We start from the raw sequence: 24,798 nt of genomic DNA, 5'->3' as shown, positions 1-24,798 counted from the left end.
TACACTTTCTTCAATTTGTCAGGATTGCCACTTCAATTTCATTAGAATGCAAACTTAACACTTAGTAACAAATCAACAGGGTTATTCTATGTTCTATGTCAAATTGTTACGGTATTAATTTTCCTTTTTTTTTCTTTATATAGCGTCAGGTCATGTTTTATACAATTATACATATACCTACAGGTTATAACAACGATATCTGTTGCTTCAGAATTCCAGATTTTTCCGAAAAATATATTGACGTAATTGAACTATGTTTTTATGGTGGTTTCAGGATAGGGTGATATAGATCGAGAGGAAAAGGGTTGTGGAGTTGAGGAAGGCATTGGTGGAGACTTAGGACGACATTTTAGTGATCATGGGGAGGAGGATCGTCCTAAATCCCCCGACTTGAATCCGATGGATTATTTTGTCTGGAGATACCTTGAGTCAAAAGAAAATAAAAGTCCCTCATCGACTCCATCGTCTAGGAATACAAGAATTTAGATCAAGTTTTAGTTTTCAAGACCTTTGAATTTAAAGTAGGTAGATCAAAAGTGCCAAAGTTTGGTATTATACTTATATGTCTGGAAATACAACTATACATTTGGATAGATATTTGTTGTAGTACAAAATTTATGATGAAGTAGGCTCAATAATTACTTATTCGTAAATAAATGTAGGACAAATATTTATGATCATAAATAATTAAATATACTGAAGCAAAAATATTGCAAAAAGTACATATTTTGTAAAATATGAATTATCTCTTTGCTCCATAAATTACTAAAATCTTTATATACATATTAAAAACAAATTCTTCATTAGAGGATACCTTTTTGCTCTAATATAGATTGAACACTCTAAAACAGCAAACTTGGATCTCAAATTGAGAACATCACAAATATCCCTAATAACTGAGCCATATCTCAGCAACAGCACGACGAAAAGCCTCACTCTTAGAGGATTTACAATCAACGACTCATCTTGGTTAAATCCAAGGGCTTAATACGATCTGCTAACCATTTGTATGCATGCTTAGTTCCAGAATTTTCAGACAGAGGCATCTGCAGAATATGCTTGAAAATAGATGGACTTGTAACGTAGATCTCTGCTGCATACTTGGAAAAATTATAACCAATTGAGATTGAAGCATTGTTACGTCTCATTAAGCATTGTGAACAAGAACAAAAGCCACTTCTCTTATCTATGGACTCAAATCCCCAAAATCAATTGTGGGTTAGTAGAGAAACTGACAAAAGAGGAGAGTTTCTTGAAAACATCATTGATAAAAACAATCTAATTGTTATAAACGAAGGGAACGAGTCCTCTTTCATCCCCCAACAGGCCAAGTTCAACCATCGAATTTACAATCCTGAATCAACATGCATCCAACATGTTCGAGATAACAGGATGGCATGTAGATCTTAGACCATCAGTGGCTGACCAAAAATATTTGTTTTTGGATTCAGCAAATACATGCCAATGGCTGAGCAATCAAGAACTTTTAGAAAGGCTAACTAGGACATCTTCAGATCAAAACCGAATCCGCATCATTACCGGTTCATTATAGGTTCAAACCCAAATGTTATTGATGAGTGTGCTGAATCCTTTAACAAGGCTATCAACATGGCATTGGATATTGGGTTTCCAAAAAGAAAAACTATCACAGCAAAATCAATTCCCTGGTGGAACAAACATCTTACCAGCCTAAGATATAAACTAAGCAAACACGAATCAAAGGGTAATTGTAGTTCCCATGGAGATGAATACCTTATCAGAAAGAATGATTGTCGTTTAGCCCTTAGAAAAGAGCAATGGGAATCATGCAGGAGTTTCTGCAGCAAAGCAGAAGGTCCAAAACATATCGTTCAACTTAAAAGTTTTCAATAAACGACGTACAACTCTATTGGTCTTCTTCAAACTGATCGGTGCTATGCACAATCACCTGCCAAATCACTAAAAAAACTCATGGAAACTCATTTCCCACAATCAGTACTTCTTCTGGAACATCCATGCAAGTAAATGATTTTAACATAGACTTTCTTGGATAGAAACAAAGTAATGGAATCCTTCAACTCCTTTGGTTTATACAAAAACTCGGGACCTGATGAACTGAAACCAGTCGTACTACAACAACTTGGGGTCAGCATCGTCGCCTATATCTTATAACTTTATCAAGTCATCCTCATCACTTCTTGTACACCAAGATGCCGGAGAGAAAGAAATGAAGGTCAGTTTTTTGGCAAAACCAGGTAAAACAGATTACAGACTGGCCAAATCCTTCCGACAGATAAATTTCCAACTTTATGTTAAAGGAGTTGTGCGGATTTTACAATGGTATGTTCAAAAAGTCATTCAGACACTACACACATAACATGCCCTTTCAAAGTGACCGATACCATAGAAAAATCCATCCATCAACAGTAAGAAGGACAGTTTTTATTCAACAGAAGCAGCAATGGAAAACTTGGTATTCCAGAGTACAAAAATCTATTAAGTACCTATACGGTCACAGCTAAGCTTAAAGGCGAAGAATTTTGTGCCTATCAACCCGTGGGAGCCCATAAAGGGGATTTCTATCACCGGTCTTTGGAATATGATTATGGACAGCTTACTAAATAAATTCAAAAAATGAGCAATCAAGGTCTTTGGCTACGCAGACAAATTCTTGACTTCTTCTATCAATATTGTTGTGACCGATACAAGAAAGATCAAAGTATGAAAAATACACATTAGACAACATCAAATTTTAACTTTTTTTTCAAGCCTTGTATTATTTGGCTTTTTCCCCTTCTCAAAGTTATATAGAAACTAAATATACCAGTCATCGGGATTTTTGACCACAGCTATGCCTCCCACATTGGCCTTAAAAATGTATTGTTGATGACTCTAACAAAGGCAGAAAAACGTGATTGTTTGTATTCTTTTGACTATAGCCTTGCAATAGCGTATCGTAAAGCATTGATATGAATATCAAATCAAAGCCAATAAACTATGATTCAATTTGCATAATTATGTTATTAAACCTTTATTTGTGCCCATGAGTAAATTTTATCCCTGATATTAAAAAATGATGTTTTTATATTTTTTCCATTTCTTTCCTTTTTTTTTTTTTTTTAGGTATTCTTCTTAGTTATTATTATCTTGACGTATATGTATACAAAAATATAATACAATAGAATAAAATTTAAAAAAGTAAAAAAAATCTTTGAACAGAGCTAATCACTATAACTTAAAAGCAAACAATGTAGCACACTAGAAATACACTGATTCGAAATAATTTAAATTAGATTTCTTGAAATTAATATACTTAGTTCTGTGGAATAAGCAATAAGTAGTTTTCCTGCTCTTGGTCGATGGTAATCCTAGTTGGAAAGTCACTTATGAGTTTTATGCCTCTTTAAGCAACATCATTGCTCACTTTTACTGACTTCACAAGCTCCCATGCTGCTCTATAATTTTCATTATTTTAGGACGTATCAAACAGTGTAATAAGCCAGTCACTTTTGAATCCGAGAGCGTCAAAAAGAATATGTGACTCAGGTCCTACAAAGTCTGTGAGAGATGTAGTCTGAGTGATGACTAGAAAAACTGACTTGCATTTTCTATAACACTCCAGCCTTTTGGTTTTTGATATCCTGATTCCCAGTTTTTGTTTTATAAGCGTTGTCATGCTCTCATTGGAACTGCTTAAGGTGCATGGTACTAATTCCTGAGTCAGACACCAATAGTGATTTTTAATTCTCTTCAGAACAAAGGTTGCAAGTTCATTTTCAGTATGTTGATTGTGAAGCATATTCTTAATCAATTGCAAATCGTGGATAGGAGCATCGGTGGCAAGTTTTGCTGTTATCCAGTGATTTTTATAACATAATGCCATGAATGTATTTATTCTCTGTAGTTTAATGATGATGTACTTATCGTATTTTAGTCCATTTGAAAAAATTAATATTTTTATTGCATATATATTTTTCGTCATCCAACCGGCTTGATGAGTTGCACCGGGCTTGGTCCAATGAAACTTTCGACTAGGTTTCTTATCGATAATAATCAGTCACAGCTTTGCTACTTCTCTGAAGTCTGCAATTGGAGATGTCTTCTCTGGAATATTGTTGATAGAATTAATTGGGGTCCAAATCTTTTTCATAATCGCCTAAAACTATTTGATTGTCCTTATCTAACTTAGGACAAACTTCTTTAAATTTATCAAACATTGTATTGTCGGAAGCTGATTCTTACCAAAAATAGCCTCCCATGCTCCTCCAATTACCACCTTTAATATATGATGTCTGCAAGCAAAGTAGAAAAGTTTTCACCCAATTTGGTCATCAATCAGTTTTGCTACGCCATTGTTGATGCCACTATTGCTAGCTGTTGTATCAAACCCTAGTCCAACAATGTTATTTTTTCGGGTTTCTGATTTCCAATAGGTCTAATGTAGCCTTGCATTGTTGAATCCGGTCGAAACTGTTATGAAAGGAACACCGAGCAATTTCCCTTCCTCGTACTGTGAATCCCCTAAGACGATGACACCCAGACTAATAGCAGTACAATTATTACCAAGAAAGCATGCTAACCCAGTGTAATGTACAATATTTTGGTGGATTTTTCTTAAAGTTAAATGTATTGTTTTGCATTATACTCCATTGTAATCTATTTTTGTATACATATAAGTCAAGATAATAATAGCTCAGAAGATTACCTAAAAAGATAGAGTAAAATTTACCCATGGGCACAAATTGAGGATTAACAATATAAATATATATAATTGAAGGACAGTTTATGGCTTTGATTTGATAACCATGTCAATATACGATAATATATGAGAACCTCTTGCTAAGAAATAGTCAAAATAATACAAACAATCCCGTTTTTTTGCCTTTTTTTTAGAGCCACCAAAAATTTATTTTCAATGCCCATGAGGCAGACATAGCCGTTTCCAAGGTCCAAATGACTGGTATTTTTAGTTTATTTAGACCTTAGAGAATGGAAAAAAGTTCAATATTAAAAGGTTTCAATAAAAAGTTAAAATTTGAACATATCAAATACACATACTATGCTCAATAAGTCGAAGCAGAAGTGTATTAAGCTCGGAAGAAAAAAATTGAAACTTATTGTACAAGCATGCACTTTTCTAGACCACCTAAGCAAGTGGAAGGACATAAGCTCTACATGCAATGTCTGTATGGAAGAAATGCAAAGTTCAGACCATCTCATCAATAGATGCCCTGCCCTATCTTACGGGAGACATCAAGCCATGAATGAGGAAAACGAAGACATTCATATTTTAAATTTTGTTAATTGTAAAAAAATAAAATATATTATTGAACAAAATTATGTTTTAGAATCTGCTGTCGTAGCACAAATATCCTGTTGTGAGGTCGAGTTCGTTGCCCTGTATTAGTGAAATTTTATTTTATATATGTATGGCAGGCAATAATAAATATACAAATAAATAAAGGGGACTATCAATTACTTTAATACTACGTGGACCACCAGAGTATTTATAGAATCATATTTTAGAATTTATCGTAGCTAAATTTGAATATGGCTTCTGAAATATACCTGTTAGAAATATATTCTCTTTTTTATTGAGAGTCCAGCTATTGATGCTACAAATAAATTCCTTGGTCTAAAAGTATTTAAAAACTGTGGTGTTACTCATTTTCAAACAAAACAAAAAAACAATAAAATATGGTGGCTTTTTAATCTATGAATTTTATTACCTCCTATTTGAAATTAACATAAAATTATGGTAGCTAATAAACTAATTTTCTTTTAGATTTAAAATATATTTCATTCTCACAAATTGTCGTAACCCGTCAAAGATAGTAAAAACTCGAAAAACCAAATTTGATATGGAAAAACTAATTGCAGATTCATAATTAACGCATTAAATACTATTTGTCTACGTTTATCCAGATTTGGATTAATAGGTACTCCTCCAAACAAATTATGATTTAAATCGAAAATATTAATATACTACATTTGGATTTGGGAAACAGTAATTTCGTATTTCTTTTATTAAGTCTTAATTTTTTTAAATAAAGTGTATCTTGTTCAATATGGGTCAGATAGGATCATACGATACGGCGTTGTAAAGGTGGTGTGAGTGTATACTACAAACTTGTATTGCGCTTGGTTGATTCAGTTTTGAATAATTGTGTGTCGAGTGTGGAGGTATCAAAGGAAAGAATTTCTCACATTTTACATTTGTACTATCTGAAAGGGAACATTGCGTCATTTCTTAAGCGGATTGTGACGTGCGATGAAAAAAGGATCACCTACGGCAATGTCGAGCGACAAAGATTGTGGTCAAAGCCAATGGAGCGATCCGGAGCTTGGCCAAGACAGGATTGGCTTTTAGGAATGTGTGGCTGTGTGCTTGGTGGGGTTGGGAGGGAATAATCTTCTATGAGCTGTTCCCCATGGTCAAACACTCAATTATGTCCCCTACTGTGAACAACACGAGTGTTTAAAGCTTGAGGTCGACCGGATTTCTTCATGACAACGCCAGGCTGTGCACATCTTTGATGACACACAAAAATCTCCGTGAGCTCGGATAAGAAGTTCTCATGCATTCACCTTACAGTTCGGACCTAACACCAAGTGCCTACCAAGTGTTATTGTCTATGGTCAATGCACTTGGGAGTACATATTTGGCTTTTTAAGGGGTAAGAAACTTTCCAAAGCTTTTTAATTAGCCAGTAACACTTGGCTTAAAAAGTTGAACAGAAGAAGATCATGCCAGAGAGGAAGTGCGAACACCTTTTGAATGTTGCCGCTATTTTATTTATTTTTATCTCTTTCCTTGTTAAATTGGGAAATTAAATATATATATAAATATTTGAATTACGACGATTTAGCTTAAAGCATCTGTCATTTAAGGCACACTCTTTTTTTCACTCCTTTTTTTTGACCAACTTAGGGCTATTTTACTAATTGTAGAACAGTTATTAAATGAATGAAGGAATTTAATTAAAAGAATCGTATTATGAATTTCCTAAGGAAATTAAGTATTTTTTATGGTAGATCTATTTATTTTATATTATCAAAACAATAAAAATAAAAAAATCTTATCATGCCTTAAAATGATCATTTTACGATTAAAAATATAGTTATTTCATTTGGAAATATGGCTCTGTAACGAGATTATACTCTAAAAATTAATTTTTTTTTCAGAGTCTTTAGAGACCAAACCTACGGCAATTGAAATTTTCAAAGATCCTTTTCGTGTTCTATGGCCTAAGTAACAATATTAACCCTGAGTTTATCTGGTGAGTGTTCTAATACATGATTGCATAATGGGATCTCTTTCATTTCAATATTATTCTATTTATCGAAAAGTAGCCTTTAGTTGACCAAAAAAGGAGAAGGGAAAAAAGAGTGATCATTGCATTTAAAAGTATTCCTTTTCTAATCATACAATTGTAATTTATCCCTACAATAGTCACATCCTTTATTATGCTACTTTCTAATGATTGCATAGTAACCAATGTACAAAGAGAAAATTTAATCAGAGATGAGTGCGCAGGAGGGAGAGGGCTGAATACAAGGCTAAAAGAAGGGATTATAATGCATTTGTTTGATATATGTATGTACAATGTAGATATTATAGGTTATTATATTTCTTTGAAATATTCTTCTTTATGAGATATCAATGAAAAAAAGGGGTTGGAGCAAGTGTAAATATGTATACAGGAGATAAATTTATTGTGAAAAGAGTTCAAAAATCAGGTGATTGTTTGATGTCATACATACATAGGTATTTAAACATTATATATATTTAATACCCTTATATAAGTATAAAAAATAAGAGATCAAAGAATCAATGTTGTAAAGATTGTTGCATCAGTGAATATCCTTTCAAACTCATTTATTTAAAAAAGAAAATAAATAATTTGAGTTTCTATCTGAAAATCCTAAAACCGGTCCTCAGAAAATTAAAACTATTGGTGGACCAAACTCATTCTGGTGTTTAAAGGAGGTCTGTCTAGATACGTTGTAAATACAAATTTTGTCTGAATTGTTCTTACAAAAAATTGGTCTTGATCAATTCTATAAATGAAATGTTAATGACGTAAGTTGGGTTTTAAAATTGTAAACATGGACCTACAATAACGTTATATGAAGTTAAATGTGTTGGACTAACTATATTTGCACAATTCATAAATCAGGATAGATGAGAAAATCGGTCCATAGATTGAGACCGAAAATCCCGATTCACGATTTGAAAACGATTATATTTTGGTCGGGTGTTTGTGATCACGGTCTGGACCTGAATATTTAATGAATTTAATTTTTGAATTATTGGCAGAGTGTCTCAAAGACACTATATTGATGACCCTGTCAAAAATAATTAATAATCTAAAAGATGACAAGGAGCCAACATTGATTGTATTTCAACCCTTTGGATCCTTCGGGATAATTTTAGCCTAATTTGAACTGACTAAGATTACTCAAGAGCGAAGGAAGGATAATATATTTTTTAAATACTGAAAATTCTCTAAACAAGTACCAAAAAACGGACAAACCTTGTTCAACGTATAAAACTGACAAGCCCTTGCTTAATGTAAAAAGCTGACAAACCTTGTTTTGTTTATTAGAGAGTGTGTTGGCCCAAAGTAATTATTAGTTAAAGATCTGATCTAATATACAACAAAAGAAATGTTTATGTGGGACCTCATGGATGTAAGAGCCTCTGATGTTATTTAGGAAATTATGAAGTATTTTGCATTCGTGGATACTTTAATCAAACGCATGGTGATCAGTTGTCTCCCTGCTTCATCACTGCGACATTTTCACCAAGATTTAAAAAACTTATGTATGAGAAATTCATCGAGTGTGCTAAGAGATAAGTACAGATGTGTGATTTGAGTACAGTCATTACAAGTTATATGTCAGCTGATGAGGAAGGCAATTCTCGAAATGAAGTTAATTTTATTGAGAGAGGGAGAAATATTCCTTAATATATTATTTAAGAATGGTATTATATGGAGCACTTCAAATCCTGCTGGTCATCTCCAATACACCTAGTAATAAAACAAAATGGGGCTGGCGATTAGTTGGAGATTACAGACTTCTCAAAAATGTGTCCAAGTGTGATAAATATTTAATGCTAACAATCCAAAAATTTAATTAAAGATTGAGTATGTCGTGTTTCTTTAGCAAGTTGGATTTAATTCAGGCGTATCATCAAATTCCCAAGATAACAAATGACAAAGAAATGACAGCCAAAATTAACTTTATTTAGATTTGATCAATAAGTGAAGATGTCATTTGTTCTAAAAAATGCCGCAAGTTTATTTCAAAGGAGGATTGACTGAGTCTTGGGATTTATCTTTCATTAATTTGCTTATGTTGACATTTTTTTCCCCAAGGCGGATAAGGAACATTATAAACTTGTAGATGAGGTCTTAAACCTCTGACACAGAATTTGATAGAGTTTTTACAAACTATTAAATGTTATTTAGTCCTCGTCTCGGTAAATTATTAAATGCAGGCTATAAATCTATCACATATAAAAGGAAAATTAAGACGATTTTATGGTCTCAGAAATAAGAGAGAAAGCTTTTAAAAGGTTTAAATTACGTATGGCTAATATTACAACACACGCCAATTACATTCCGGGGCAAGCATTGTGGATATGTGTTAATGCTTCAGAGAAGGGGATTGATGGAGTTATTGAGCAAGCGGAAGGTTTGAAAAAAGTCATTTACTCTTCTTTAATCCAGTATTATTGGACAGAGAGTTAAAAAAATCCACGTTTTCTTGCAAGCTTTTAGCAGTTACAAATTTTGGCCATATTATTGAAGTAAGATAAATTATGTTTTTCCCGGATCAAAAATCATTAAACACAGTGCAATGTATCAAAGATCAAAACTGGACTGATAAATAATATATGTATATTATAAAATTAAGGGAAGGAAATGCTATATATATCTGGAAAAAATAATATACCAGCAGATTTTTTCTCTAGGGTAAATTTGTTGATAGGAAAAAATGGAAAATATTCATCAGATATGCCCATTGTCGGAATGGATAGATATAAATAAATAAAATATGGTTTGTGACGTGAGAACAAAAAATTAAAGGCCTATCGTACCAAGGAAACAGATTCTATAAATGCATTTAAAAAATTTATATTGAATCTCGCAGATAAATTAAAAACCCCATTAGGAAAGTTCAAAAAATAAATTGATGGAAGTCCATGGATTCACAATAGTGCAAAGTTGAAGTCCACTTTAAAAACACTTTTCCAAAAAGTTTAGATCTAACCTTATATTCATAAAGAACAAAGAAAATGCACGCATTAATGTGGTATTTGATTTGTCTCTTTTATACAAACACTTTTGAAATATTGTTTATTCAAACAAAATAGTTATTTGTTATAAATTGCCAGGCTTGTGAATGGAACGCAAAATTGAGCGGTGTTCCATGGAACGTGCATTTCAAATAAATTTCAAAAATATCAAATTTTTTTCCAAAAAATTTATTATGTTGTAAAAAATTGCAAAAATCTACATCTGTTCAAAAAAAATGAAATTTTTTGAAGAAAAATGTCATAAATCCATAAATATTTAAGGACAATAAAATGTTTGTAAAAAAAAATTGAAAAATTAATTTTCTTTGAGAAAAACGTCATAAATCTATTGTCATTCAAAAAATACTAAATTTTTTAGAAAAAAATTCAAATTAACACAGCAATTTCAAAATAATTTAAAAATTTTATATTTAAATATAAAAGTTTTTAAAAAAAAAAATTTTTTTTTTGAATGAAAGTGTCATAATTTTTTTTTATGCAAAAAAGCAAAAATTCGTTCATTTGGGGAGGGCTACAGCCTCTCCAACCCACGACTAAAAGTTGATCAAGCTCTTGACTAAAGTAATAAATGACACCAACTACCTACCTATGTGTGAAATATATAACTTTTATGACTTTAGATTAAAACTATAAATATATATATATATATTTTGTTTCATATTTCCCCTTGTTTCTTAATCGACATAAATAAAGTTAAAAAAATAAAGAGAAGAAGGCTCAGAGTCTTTCTCCCCCTCAGAAGAACTATTTATTTCATAACAACAAGGACATAAAAAAATAAGTTCTCTCAATACAATTTCCTCAGATAGGATCTGAAATGAAGTAAGTTATTTAATATAATACATATAAATGATTACATCGACCTGGTAATATACATACCGAGTGGTACATTAAAGTCTGAACACTTCAACAAGAGTTAATTTATTAATTAGCTAAAGAATTTCAACAAAATCAATACTGTAGATAGATGTGTTTCCCAGCTCTTTTAATCATTAAAGTAGCCACCCGTAGCGGTGTTGATGGCATTGAGGCCCTTGTTGTTTGAATGACGAACAATGCAGGCATTTCCCTCGACATGCATTCAAAGATTGTAGTCGAGAGTGTTGGCATCAGGACTGGGGGGCCAAAACTATCAATAAAGAGTTCAAAAGAACTATAAAACTCATTCAAAAGAGTCTTGCAACGGAGAAGATGGGTTTCTTTCCTTACTGGTGTCAAGGTGGCCTCTCTACCCTCACAAGGTTCTTTCCATCCACTTTTTTTATAGCTTTCTGGAGGGTCTGGTGTGAAACAACGAGATCTCTGGCATGGGGCTTCATGTACTTGAGGGATTGCCATTTTCTTTAACTCCTTAGTATCCAATTTGGACTTTTTGACAACGCCCTTATTCCCCTCCAACGTTTTGGACTTGCTGACAAAGTAGACGGTGGTTCTGGAGACACCCAACTGCTTGGAGAGAGTGAATGGAAATTCATCGATTGCGTTCAAGTCTCAATTTCTCGACTTGTACGTAGGGTAGAGAGCTCAAGATTTTTTTGTTTTGTAAATAATTGTGCATGCTTTGATAACTCGAAATACGAATAAATTTCAATCACTCAACTTTTCATCACTAATTGAATTAGTAAGTGTTCAGATTTCAATGGACCACCCGGTATATATATTATATATACTATGAAAGGGAAAAATTGTTCAACTGTTTAAATTATAGATAAACTTTCCCTATAAATTTTTTTATTTGTTTATTTCATATGTATCAAATAAAAATCCTTTGAATTCGTCTCAATTGCAAAAAAAATAATATAGACCAAAAGAATGAATAGACCTCAATCTGTCACATTTGTACCTATACAATGTAAATAGTATAAATATAATTTAACAGTTTTCCTTGAAGGGATATTCGAATTCAAATTTAGCAATATGTCTAATCTGAATAATGAAGGGCGCAAATTAAGTTTCTTTGATTTCTTGCAAGTATTTTTTTACTGTGTCTCAGCACTTTGGTGGAGGGATCAGTAATCTGTCAGCAGAGTTGTATAAAATATGAAGACCCATTATATAAAAATAAAAGAACCCGAAAATTAACGTGATAATCTAGACAGTTCCAAGAATGTCTAGGAGGAGAACTCCCTTGCTGTCATGACGAATATTAAACTAGCTGCAAGCAGATAATTGTACCACATAGCTCAATTGACATTGCCCTCGGGAGAAATTATTCACTTGAACTCAATGTGAGTAAGTCCGCACACCGGTCGCTCCTAGAGAAAGAAATATACTTTATGTATATTGACTTCAAAGAAGATTCCTAGGTCAGATTCAGTAAATATAATAGTAAAATGCTTGCTTATACTTAAACAGTGTAACTCCATTTGGCCAATTAAAGGAACATTTAAAAAAGCAGATATTAGAAGAAGGAAATACACTCAAATTCAAATTGGGCGAGGACTCAAAAATTAGAACATTTTAAAAGCTGCTTTCCCTTCTCCATATCTTTATTTTGTGCCAATTTTAAGGCAAACTTTGAAGCAAAACTTGGTCATTCAAAAAATTTATACACTTTTTATAAAATATGAGCCCGTTCATTCTGAATTATGTGATCATTACGGGGAGGAAGAGAAGCAGAGCTGGCCTAGATAAAGTCACAAGACAATTTGTTCCACTCCTCCGTGATCACAGCCTTCCGAGCCTTAACATTCAGCTGAGAAGGTTTGTTAATCATGTCTTCCAAGACACTCAAAACAGCAAAGTGTAGAGGGTTCAGGTCGGGTCACAACAAAGGTCAGAAGTCTGCCAGCCAGAAAGAATGATTCAAAAGTTAAAATTTTAAATATTAATTTTTTTGAAAATAAATTTCAAAAATTATCTGCTATTCACAAAAAAACCAATTTAAAATATTGCATTTTTTGCTTTGCTACACCATTTATCAGAATGGCAGAAAAAATTACTAAAAAATAGCGAAAATATGTTATCTTCGAGGAAGCTGCAGGGTCTCCTGTCCATCCCCTGGGGACGCCCCTGATTTTGTAATGGGGCCGAAAGGGAAGGAATGTTCAGTGTAATTAGAAGCTCAGTATCTAATGATTAGAGTATCTACTAAAAAATATATAAATATTGATCTGTAAATGGTACGTAACATTTTAAAACCATTTAACCTACTCTTTCCATGGAAATTTATGGAAACTTTCCAGTCCTTCTTGACAACTCCATAATTGATACATATAGTGTTATAGAATTAGAATGAATCCTATGTTTTCACTTAAGCCACATTTTGCCTCCTGTTTATGTAGTAGGTAAAAATTGCATAATTTTGCAAAATCTCCTTAATGTACATACAATGAAAAGTATTTTATTATATTTAAAAAGAAGTAAATTTTGTCAAGACGGAAAATAAGAAATATAATTTATGAAAAATGAATTTATTATTCTCCAAAACATATTTTAATGCTTTAATATAAATCAAATTTGAACAATAAGGATTTAGATGTGTGGTGAGACTACATACTACTCTATATTTTGCACTCAATTATATATTGGTTAAAGAATGAAAGACAGAGATAGAGAGAAAGTTGGGGAAGGAGGTTTATATGGCATAAATCAAAGTCCCATCAGAAACCCATTATATAACTTATATATATTTTTTTAAAATGAAAAAAAAAAAACATCTCAATAAATCTACAACCGAAAAAATAAACCTTAAAAAGTTTTGTTATTTTTTTTTAATCAACGAAATACAACACGAAGTTAGATTTCATTATTATTTTTTTGTTTAATCTTGTCTTACTATTGTTTTATTCAGGAATGTGTTTACTTACTCTACTTTCTACTGAGCTGACGGTTATTATAGGTATATTCTCTTATATTCACTAGGTATAAATATATAAACATAATTGGTTTCTATTGTGAATATATAATGATAAAAGATATAAAAAGTTTTTAGACAAGCATGTGCTATATTCAGGATTGTAAGATTTTTGCTATTTCGGCATTCCACTCAATTTTTTTCCTTCGTTCAGCCATTATTTAAGTTCCATTCTGCGTTCCAATCATAGGCAGTACTATATGAACATTGCAAAAACAAATTGTTACTTCAATTTTGATAGTGTTAAGGACCCCTTATTTGAAAACTAGGTTTCAAGATTTTGTAACGCAATAATCCACTGAATATTGTATTTCAAATGAGCTACAACTATTAAAATTGGTTCAATTATTGTCGAAATTGGAGGCCAAAAGGCAAAGTACAGCCGATTTGATTTGCATCCAATATAGCAACAAGACAATAAAAACTGGACTGTGGACTAGTTGCAAATGAAATTATGCTGGTTAACCAGACTAAGTTTCCAGGCTCTGCGATGATGCTGGGAACCGTGGCATAGACAGGAAAGGATGCCCCCTTATTGATCCCCAAAATGCCTGAAAATGGGGGCCAAAAAGTAACAGGACGTCATTAAGGAGGTAGTTTTGCCCTGGGTAAAGTCCAACTACCCAGAAGGAAACTATGTGTTCCAGTAGGACTACACTGCACTCCTACACGAGAGTAGAATGTATTATTTTTAGTGGTTCATTTGCTTACTTTCACAGGCAAATGATGAGCCTCAATCCATGATTCAGAATGATTTAAGAGTTAAGGTCGAGTACACGAAACCTCCATGTTCGATAAGATCCTTCAAAAGGTTTCTGTCCGCGTCCCCCCCCCCTGTGCCAATGCCACAAAATAGGTCTTCCAAGCGATTGTCTTTGCCTTCTGACCTTCAGCGTTCAATAAAAGCGCCATTCATCGAAGGTACGTTCCATGCAGCACCATTAATTTGGGGTTCTCTTCAAAAGCCTGGTAGCCAATAAAAAAAATAATAAGATGAAGGATTCACAGTCTAATGGGTCTTGCAAAAGTTTTGAGAAATTTTTTACTGAATAACTCAGTATATACTGCAACGATTAGATTAGTTTTCCTTCTACTGACACGTCTAGCTTTTTTGTCCCCTCCCAACCTCGATCATCAAAAGAGAAATAAATTTTCGAAAAGAACATATAGTAGCTCGTCTTCTGTATATTTTTTATTACCAACTGTTAATTATTATTTAGAAAATAGTTATTACTGATATATACATTGAATTAATTATTTTATCAAAATATATAATCAATGACAGACTATGAAGTGACACAAAGTATAAACGAAGACACTTTATTGATATAAATTAATATAAAAATCCAAGCCTATGTAATACGTAGAGTCAGCTACTTTAAATCATGCAAGGGGCAACTGATGAAGATAAATGAAACAGCTGAAAGGAATACACTACATCTTTATTTATATATAAAAGTATGCCGTGAGAAAGTCCGAAGTCTTCTGTTTTTGTATACGTTAAATTCAAAACATAAGAGTGTTTTAGCATTCCCCAAGAGCAACATAGGGGAAACATTGTAAACTTATTTCCGACAAAATATACAAAGAAGCCTTTATTATGGCCAAATATTGCTCAAAAGTATCCGTGTCAATGAGCGCCTGTATAAGATTAAAGATTTCGAAGAAGCCCCCAGGAGTGTTCGTCCAGGAAAATGGAATACAGGACCTGTAGTAAAAACCTTTAACACTAGAACGACGGACAGTCCCGATCCCCCCCCCCTTAAACGACGGTGGATATCAAAAATGATACTCATTTATTTTCTTATATTTTTATCAGTATAAATGTTAAGTTTTGCAAATGATGATGGACCTTGGACTTCCTTGAAAATATTTTCTTGTCTAGAACCGGCTGAATTATCTTTAATTCATATTTGTGCTAGATTGTGTTATCTGTGTCGATATGCATTGTCTCTGCTAATAAGCTGGTTGATTTATTCTTCTTAGATGATGGGAATTAAGTCAATTGATTGCTTCCTGAAATTTCCAAATTCCAAATTAAATATTCCAATTAGTTGACAATATATACAAGTGACATCTTATCAAACTAATAATGGTCTTCAACAAGATTTCTGACCAACAGACTTGTCAAAAACTTCAGAATAATAACCAGAAGATTTCGATTGAGGTGGTTGGAGTATTCATCTTGTTCCAATTTGAAATCATCACCTTCAGAATTGAACTATGATGTAGACACAAGATAATGTCTTATTTCTTCCATAAATAATGTTTTCTTGGACATCCTTGCACAATTACAGATTGAATTATAATTGCTTATTCAGCAAATTCTATATTTATATTGAAGTAAAGAAGGTACACAATATCTTTCCAAAGTTGTCCATTCATGTTTGACCTTGCTTGAGCCTTTTCATCCACAATCGTAGGACAAAAACATTATTAGGCAGTGTCTTTCTACAAGCCCAAAAACTACCACACCTGACAGCAAAGACCGTGAAAAAGTCAGCCATCAGTTCAGTTTCAGTTTTCAGGTCAACCTTAGCTTCCCCAATCCCCAGATAGGAATACCCTGGATTAAAGTATCTGGTGGCAAGTAGAGTCCAGGTCCTACAGAATCCAACACCCTAATGATAAGGTTTTAAAGGACTTTGTCAATAAGCAGTGGGCTGACATGACAGAAGTCTACATAAAACGCACATGCAGAAAATCCCCCCACCTGGACAATGTTATTGCTGCCTTTTTTGGTCATATTCAAGATTAACTATCCTCAATAACATTATTATAAAATATATAAACAAAATGATTTTGAATAATAAATAAATACATCATGGCTCGATTCCTTCATTTTTGTATCAAAGCCCTTCCACGAGCCGGTTTATATACTAATGTAGTAATTGTTCACACTATTTCAATGAAAATAACTAACTGATATTTATTATTTGCAAATTTTAAAGTTCAATTGCCCACAGTTAAAGTACTCATAAATACATAATAACCACGTAATTTTAATAGATCAAAATTAAATGGAAGTATTGCTTAAAAGTAGGTAATTAGACTCATGTATGTTTAAATTAAATTATGCAGTTAAGAAAAAAAAACCAACTTCTGTTATTTGCATGTACAAGTTTCACCTTGTATAAGAAACTCTGGTATGAATTGAAAATACTCTTAATAGACCCATGACAAATTTTATTGATAGGAGAATATCAGGGATTTTTATTAGATGTTGATAACCAATAAAAATTCTAAATCTTTCGTAGAGCCTTTATATTAAAAAAAAAACTGACTAACTTAGTACAACAGGGAGTCCATAACATCGAAAATCCCTCACGATGTTCTTTTTTTTTTTTGTATATCTCAATCAATCCTTCCAAAATAGATAGAAAGAGGGCAGAGTAATTAGTTAGCCAATGATTTCCAAAGGTTGGACAATTTAAAATATTAAAGTCGAAAATTGTTCACAGGTTAACAAAATACAATTTAACTTTAACGAATAAACCTTCCAAAAACTAATTAGATGTCTGAAAATCGAACGATAACAAAAAATATGGCACTTAACATCATGTTAGGGGATACAGATATGTTTTATGTATATATTTATACAGAGAACATATTTATTTATATGAATGATGAAGATATCGATTCTTTGGATTCTAACTAAAAACGGATGACTGATTAATTGCTCTTTTTATCCTTTTCTTTAAAACAACATTTGAGATCTCAATATAAATAATTAATTAACAAAAGTCCATGCAAGAGAATTGAACTGTACTATAATGACAAAAGGCTGGAATTTTGTACGGCACACACTTTTAATTTTTTTTTTTTATTCATCTAAACTAGAAGATAAACTTTATTCGTCCCAAAAAAAAGTCTTTATGGACGTGTTTTGATTTGAAAACTTGTAAAATGTCCAAAAAACTATTTTTTTCATCTTATTCCTTTTAAATTATCAAGTCAAAATTAATAAAACGTTTGCATCTCGGTTGTATTCAATCATTTTAAAGGAACACAGGGGAAAAATCCCATATTTACAGATTTTTAAATCAAAATACCTTCATGAAGGACCTTTTTTTCAAAGAATTGAAAGTTATATTTTTGTTTAGATTAATAAAATGCATATTACCCTGCAATACCAAACTAAAAACTTTTGTCACTTTGGTACTTTCTAATGCTCCTTTCGGCAAAAGCATAATTTTCTTAATAACCATAGGCAATGTTTTGATAAAATAAATCCTAAGATGCTAAAATTGTGAATTCCATTTGCTACTATTGATGATCGTTTTGGCTATAAATAGATTTTATGCAAGTTTTTTTTCCTTCTTTATGACAAGCGACTGATAAAAGTGATATCATTTACTCAAATAACATTGAAGGTTTATGATATTCAAAAAAAAAATATATATATATAAAGAGCAAAATAACTTTTATAATTGGCCACACTGACCACATGAGATGATTTTCAATTGTTACGAATTCAAAGAACTTTGAATCTTTTATTTCGGAAACAAATTGTTTATTAAGTTTTTTTACTATACAAAATTGGATTTTAAATTTTTAGGGAAATGATATAGTTACAAATAAAGCAAAGTTTATCTGTCGTTATGAAAACGAGTGATCGGGTGAACTATATCTAGTTCTCGTTAATTTATTTTTATCCAAGAAATAACACTGTAGTCGTATTTATAAAACATTGCAGGCGTATATATAGAGCTAAATAATCTGCTTGCAGATAATTTAATGAAATGTCATGACACCTAAGATGTTCCCATCCAAAAGCTAACGGCGTATATGATATTTCTGGAGACCCCGACCTGCTCGGAGTGCACGCATGGAAATTCGTTGATCACGTTCAAGTGTCATTTTCTCGACTTTTATTTATAAATTAATATGGATTTCTTGCAATGTTTTTTTTTTGCAAATCGAGGCTGTATTCTGAGTACACTGCAAATAGTACTCCCTGATGTAAGTTATATTAAATTTTTGATATAAGAAATAATAATATAGTCATATAAATGATGTTTGGATGCATAAAATGAACACAAGGGTTCTGTTTGTTTTTTTATTGGTCTATTAAGTATTTTTATCATAATACATGTGTATTTTCAGTATATGTTAAGATTAAATATAAACGCTGGTATGTTAAAATGCATTTTGTTTGTTTTTTATCAGTGAGCGCTCTTAAGACTAAAGTATTAACCAGTCATCCCAACATCTTAATTTTTGTTTTTCTCCAAACCTTTTTATTTTTCTTTCATTCTTGAGGAGGGAACAGGTCCTATAGATCGATATAATTATTGATTATTGTTATGTCTCAGTGTGTTCATGAAAAATTGTGAGTAACACTGAGAATTCTTGGGGAGTGATCTTCCATATTATTATAGCAAAATCCGTTCGTTGGATTACCAATTGACGATTTAATTGAATCTCCGATATATGGATCTAGTTCTACTACATAATGCATGCTGCTTAAGCAAAGTAGACTATATTCTTATCACTTCAGATGCATTCATACTTTTTAGAATGAGTTAGTTTTAAATTATTGATGTTCTGCAAGTTTTTTGATTTGTTTTAAATATTGTAGAATAGTTTAATTTTAAAATTGTTTTAATTGTAGAATGTAGCAATGTAGCTCTATTGACAACGCGCTCGGGAAAACTTATTTTCTTGAAATCAAAGTGCGTAGATTCGCGCTCTGGTCTTGCCAATAGGAGACAATAATATTTGAAGTATATAGACTTCCGAGAAATTTCTTAGGGGAAATGGAGTAAAGGTAAATATATGTTTACTTAAACTTAATCAGGTTAGATCTATCTGATCAATAAAAGGAACATTAAAAACTTAATTACACACTTCAGTTATGTACTCCCGAAAATCATTACTAAAGAAGCAAAGCTTATGGAAAAATCACCTTAGATTGGTGTAATATTATATTCAAATTCCAAAGTTTCCCTTCATATGTACCTGCATTTTTATTTATTACCTTCTTCTTTTTAAGAACAATGTGGAATTTCAGAATATAAATATTTAACATTGAAAAGATTGTTTGAAGTACAGTGTAAATAAATAAATTTCGTACTAAATCAGATACTCAAGAACCAAATACTCTTTAGAGAACATAAGGTATAAATATTTACGGCTTTTTACCCATAACAGATGCATTTTTTTAATTATTAAAATTTTTACACCGGAAAAAACGATAAACCACATCACAATATATTGTACCTATAAACATGGTCTAAAAAGTTGAGTACTTCATGCATAGATTTTGTTTTAATTCAACATATTTTCAGTTTGTACCAACCTTCAAAACACAGCTGCCAAAATTACAAGATAATTTTTCTTTAGTATACGAATTATTGTGTTATGTACTACGGTACTTTTGTAATTTCCAAAACAATGGATCAAAAACTTTTTTGTGTTTTAATTTTACAGTACTTTTTGATCTAAAGTAATACCGCTCAAACTAAGCAAGGGCTTAAAAAGTGTTATAATGACTCTACTCCATCATAAACAAACAATTACAAGCTAATTTACTGACTTTAAACGTGGTCGTAGAGACACAAATGATGCATAACGTCTTGGACGTCGAAAGGAGGCAGTAACAACCGAAATCATCAAAAAAAAAAACCACAAAATAATTTTTGTGGATTTTTGGGAAAGTGAAGTGGCGTGTGTTACCTGAAATTCTAAAGATATCAAAAGAACTTGTTGTTTTTAAATTGCATGAGTATTTGTTCATGAGAAATCTCTGCTCAATGTGTGTACTGTGTTTGCACACTGTTGACCAAAAAAAGATATGCTAATAGGTTGCTTAGTTAGCTATGGAGTCATATTCAATACTCAATGTGTTGCTATTTCCTTTATCCTATTTTTTTATTTCGACCACCGTCGATAATCAAAGGCCCCAGAAATCATATCAATAAGGCTTTCATACAATCGATTCAATTCGGGTTGATATACTTAAGTAAAATACGAGTTAAACAAGTAGATAGGTCAACATTATCTAAAAAGCTTAGACAATCATTATTTTGTATCTAACCAATTCCATTGTTAGCAGAGCTTAATGTCTTTTTTCTGATATTTAAGTAAAATGGCTTTATATTAAAGTGAGAAAGCTTTGATAGTAGTTCAATTTCATTTTCATCTCATTTTTTTAATAAGTTGTACAACATCATATTCCTATTTTTTTATAGCTAGAAAACTGCCTGAAATGATTTCAAGAAAGAGACAAGTCGTTTAATTTCCTTTTCATTTTTGTCGTGATTAATCTTATATACTTGCTACGGGATATAGATACTAACAAGCTCAGTGCAATATAGATTAGGGTGGGGTTTTTTTTCGGCACTTGACTGGATTTACAATCCTAAATATGATTGAGTTATGAGGGAGGTTTATCTTTCTGACATATTCTGGTATTTTGTTAACCCTACGCCAATCTTTTTTGTTCTTCAATAATCTTGGGAACACAAATCTTACAAACTACCAAAGAAATAATAAAATTGAAAGCCTTTTTTTTTTTTTCATATCTAGAACAAAATTGATTGGTTGTTCTAAAGTTCAATTTAACCATATACAGAATATTTTATGTTAAATACAATTTGGTTATTCAATTTATTTTTTATGCAACAAGGATTTTTAATGGTTATTCCCTCAACTAGACCGTGACAACATAAAAATGTCTTTAATCAGGATACATTTACCTATTTCATAATTATCCTCCTTTTTCATTTGCAAATATATATTCAATATATAAATATCTGTAATGATATTAAAGATAAGATTTTAATTACTCTTTGTTTTGTATGTCTCTAAGAAATTCCATTGGTTATTGGATAATACTTTTTGTCGTACTCAAAAGAATGAAATTTTTTTCCTATATATATATTCTCATAGGGGATATTGTTATTGGTTGTCGTTAAAAAAAGAAACATAACCAAAATTAATATCTTATCATTGCTTTAATTACATAGAGTAGTTGCCTCTTTTCGTAGTATTTATTAAGAGATGCATAAAAGCAACACATTTTCTATCAATTTGTTGCCTTAAACGGAATAATACGAAATGATGATTACCTTTTTATCTTCCTGATGCTCCGAAACATTTTTTTTCAGTTCATTTTTCTCACGACTCACAATCGTCTTCCCTACCCAAAGATCCTCTTCTGGGTTATACTTTTTCCCTGTTCGATAAGAGATCGCAACGGTATTTGACAAAAATGACTCCAGTCGTGGCTTGTGTGTATCACCTGGACCATCATTCTCTTCGCCTTTTCGCCGATAGAGTAGAATGGTTTCAGGGTAGATTTCATTATCACTTTGGGATAATTTAAAAAAACAGTCGTGGTCTTCATTCGTCCAGGAGTTCATGGGAAGGCCTGTTCCTTTTTCCATTTCAAAAAACTGTTTTTTTGTATTATTGTTGAGAGAACATTGTCCCAGGAGGACACGGGTGTAGAGAAGGGCGCGTGGATTAGATTTTGGTTTTGCTACAATGTAAAAAAAAAAATTAAACTTTGTTAAAAAAATTATTTTGGGTACGATTTACTATCATGCTCATACGTTACAGCATTGGATTCTATATCAATTTTTTGGACAACGTGAATTCAATTTAAACTCCCCGCTGATTAATAAGGAAGAAAAGGAGGAGAGAGAGGCTCGGCTAAATCGGTTGTCGATACATAAAAGTCAAATTCTCCTCCAGACGCATCACTAGTACACAGATCGGCTCTAAGTAGACCTGATAGTTCATAAGAGACGACTTCACATCCTCTTTTACATAATGAGACCTTAAATAGCCTTTTAAGGTCATCTCACAGGCCTATTGTCCTAATAACTCGAAAAAGTCACCTGCGACGGAATGCAGTTTCATGTGGGAAGGGGGGAAAACATTATAATGCTGACGTCATTAGGTTTGACAAAATGCTTATGATTTTCTTTTTTTAGAAAAGACAAAAAAACATTTTTTTGTGAAGGGATAAATATATAGTTCATAGCCAGGTCGATTAATTTTTCTGCAAAATGAAAACGGCTTATAAAAATTCAGGAATTTATGGGTAAAAACTTTTATTTTATGGTAGGATAACTGATCAAAAATGGACTTTTATGAATTTACACATATAATTAAAAAGTTTGAATGAATAGCCTTTTTTTTAGAAAATGAATTTACTTTAACGAGTTTATTTTAACTTAGTCAAATTTTACATAATTTTATCAATCGTTGTTGAAAATGGTTTTTCAATGTTATATATATCAAATGATTACATATGGGATGTTAGGCTTTGATTTAAGTGATAATTTTATACTAAAATATTTATTTCTGATATTTAATTTACATTCCCACTTAATTTCTTACTATTTCAGGATTTTTTGTGAATTCAAAAAATCCATCAATATAAAATAAGCTTAACAAATGACAAATTGAAAAAAAAAAATCCAAGACATTTTCTTTTCCGCTAAAAATTCTACAAAAGTGTGTGGGGGCAATCCCCCTTACACTCTATGGTTCGGTGCCACTGATTCCAAGCTCCTAATCCAAGGATTGATATTAATTTTGTTAAAATTTGTAAGAGTTTTCGATTCTCATCTCTTCCCTCTTCATTCTTTAATATTAATAATGTTGCGATAATTGAATTTCAATATCGAAATATGAGAGAAACTATTACGTATGGCCAAGATAATATATCGTGTCCAGTATTATTTTTTGTTACAATATTAAAAACTCTTACATTTTTCATGCATTTCCATGGCATCACATGCATTTAAATAGAAGGACAAAATAGTTTCGCGATATTTCCCTGCAAAATCAAAGATTTTATTTTCTTATTCTTTTAAATTTGTATATTGATAAATCAAATGAATTACTCACGAAAGCAAAAGGTACCCACATTCATTCGACATATTTTATCGATATCCCTGAAAGAATAGATTGGAAAGAAAAGATATTTTTCCTTGGCACCAGATTTCCCTAACTGCATCTGCATTTGCTCCTTTCTCAACATGTAGGAACCCATTAAAAAAGGATTTTGTATAGTATATCCAGAGATGAGCTCATAGCCAGGTCGATTAATTTTTCTGCAAAATGAAAACGGCTTATAAAAATTCAGGAATTTATGGGTAAAAACTTTTATTTTATGGTAGGATAACTGATCAAAAATGGACTTTTATGAATTTACACATATATAACACATAATTAATTATCTATATGTATCCATTTGAATACACAAAACACTGTAATATCCACATAGTAAATAATAATAATACATTTTGGTATCTGTTTAGTACCAATTTACGTGAATCTGTTCACAAATCTCTCTTCTTTAATATGTAAAGTTTTAAATGATAAGTAAATGACTGCTCTGGCACAATATAAAGATGTATATTTGAAATCCAGCTTTGTGATCTCAATGATTTAGAATCTTCTCACAAATAAAAAACAGTCTCTTTGAGCAATAAATAATTAGATTTGGAATAATTCTCTATAATTTGCAATGTTTATAAATAAGCCATACAGTTATAGATATATAGAAGTCTATCGACATCATTTTCTGTACCCTCTTTCCCACTTGAGGCATAGAGCCTTTTTCTTATACCGAATGATACATTAAATCTAAAAAAATTGAAATTTTATACATTAACAA

At 31.7% G+C, this 24,798-nt stretch overlaps 1 protein-coding gene across 2 annotated transcripts in view; it reads right to left on the bottom strand.

The window, feature by feature from the left end:
- The window catches only part of LOC121124507 (uncharacterized), an 88,377-nt gene that overhangs the window by 9,554 nt on the left and 54,025 nt on the right, over positions 1-24,798 (bottom strand). Inside the window, exons 3-5 of one of the 2 annotated variants that reach the window (XM_040719673.2) lie at positions 24,027-24,232; positions 23,887-23,955; positions 22,235-22,647 (exon numbers count right to left, since the gene is read on the bottom strand). In XM_040719673.2, the coding sequence (XP_040575607.1) occupies positions 22,235-22,647; positions 23,887-23,955; positions 24,027-24,232 (688 nt within the window). The remainder of the gene's footprint in view (positions 1-22,234; positions 22,648-23,886; positions 23,956-24,026; positions 24,233-24,798) is intronic. The other variant, XM_071891022.1, reaches the window with a different exon arrangement.

Source organism: Lepeophtheirus salmonis, chromosome 9 (assembly GCF_016086655.4).
Source record: "Lepeophtheirus salmonis chromosome 9, UVic_Lsal_1.4, whole genome shotgun sequence".
NCBI lineage: Eukaryota > Metazoa > Arthropoda > Copepoda > Siphonostomatoida > Caligidae > Lepeophtheirus > Lepeophtheirus salmonis.
This window is presented reverse-complemented; position numbering and strand designations above follow the sequence as displayed.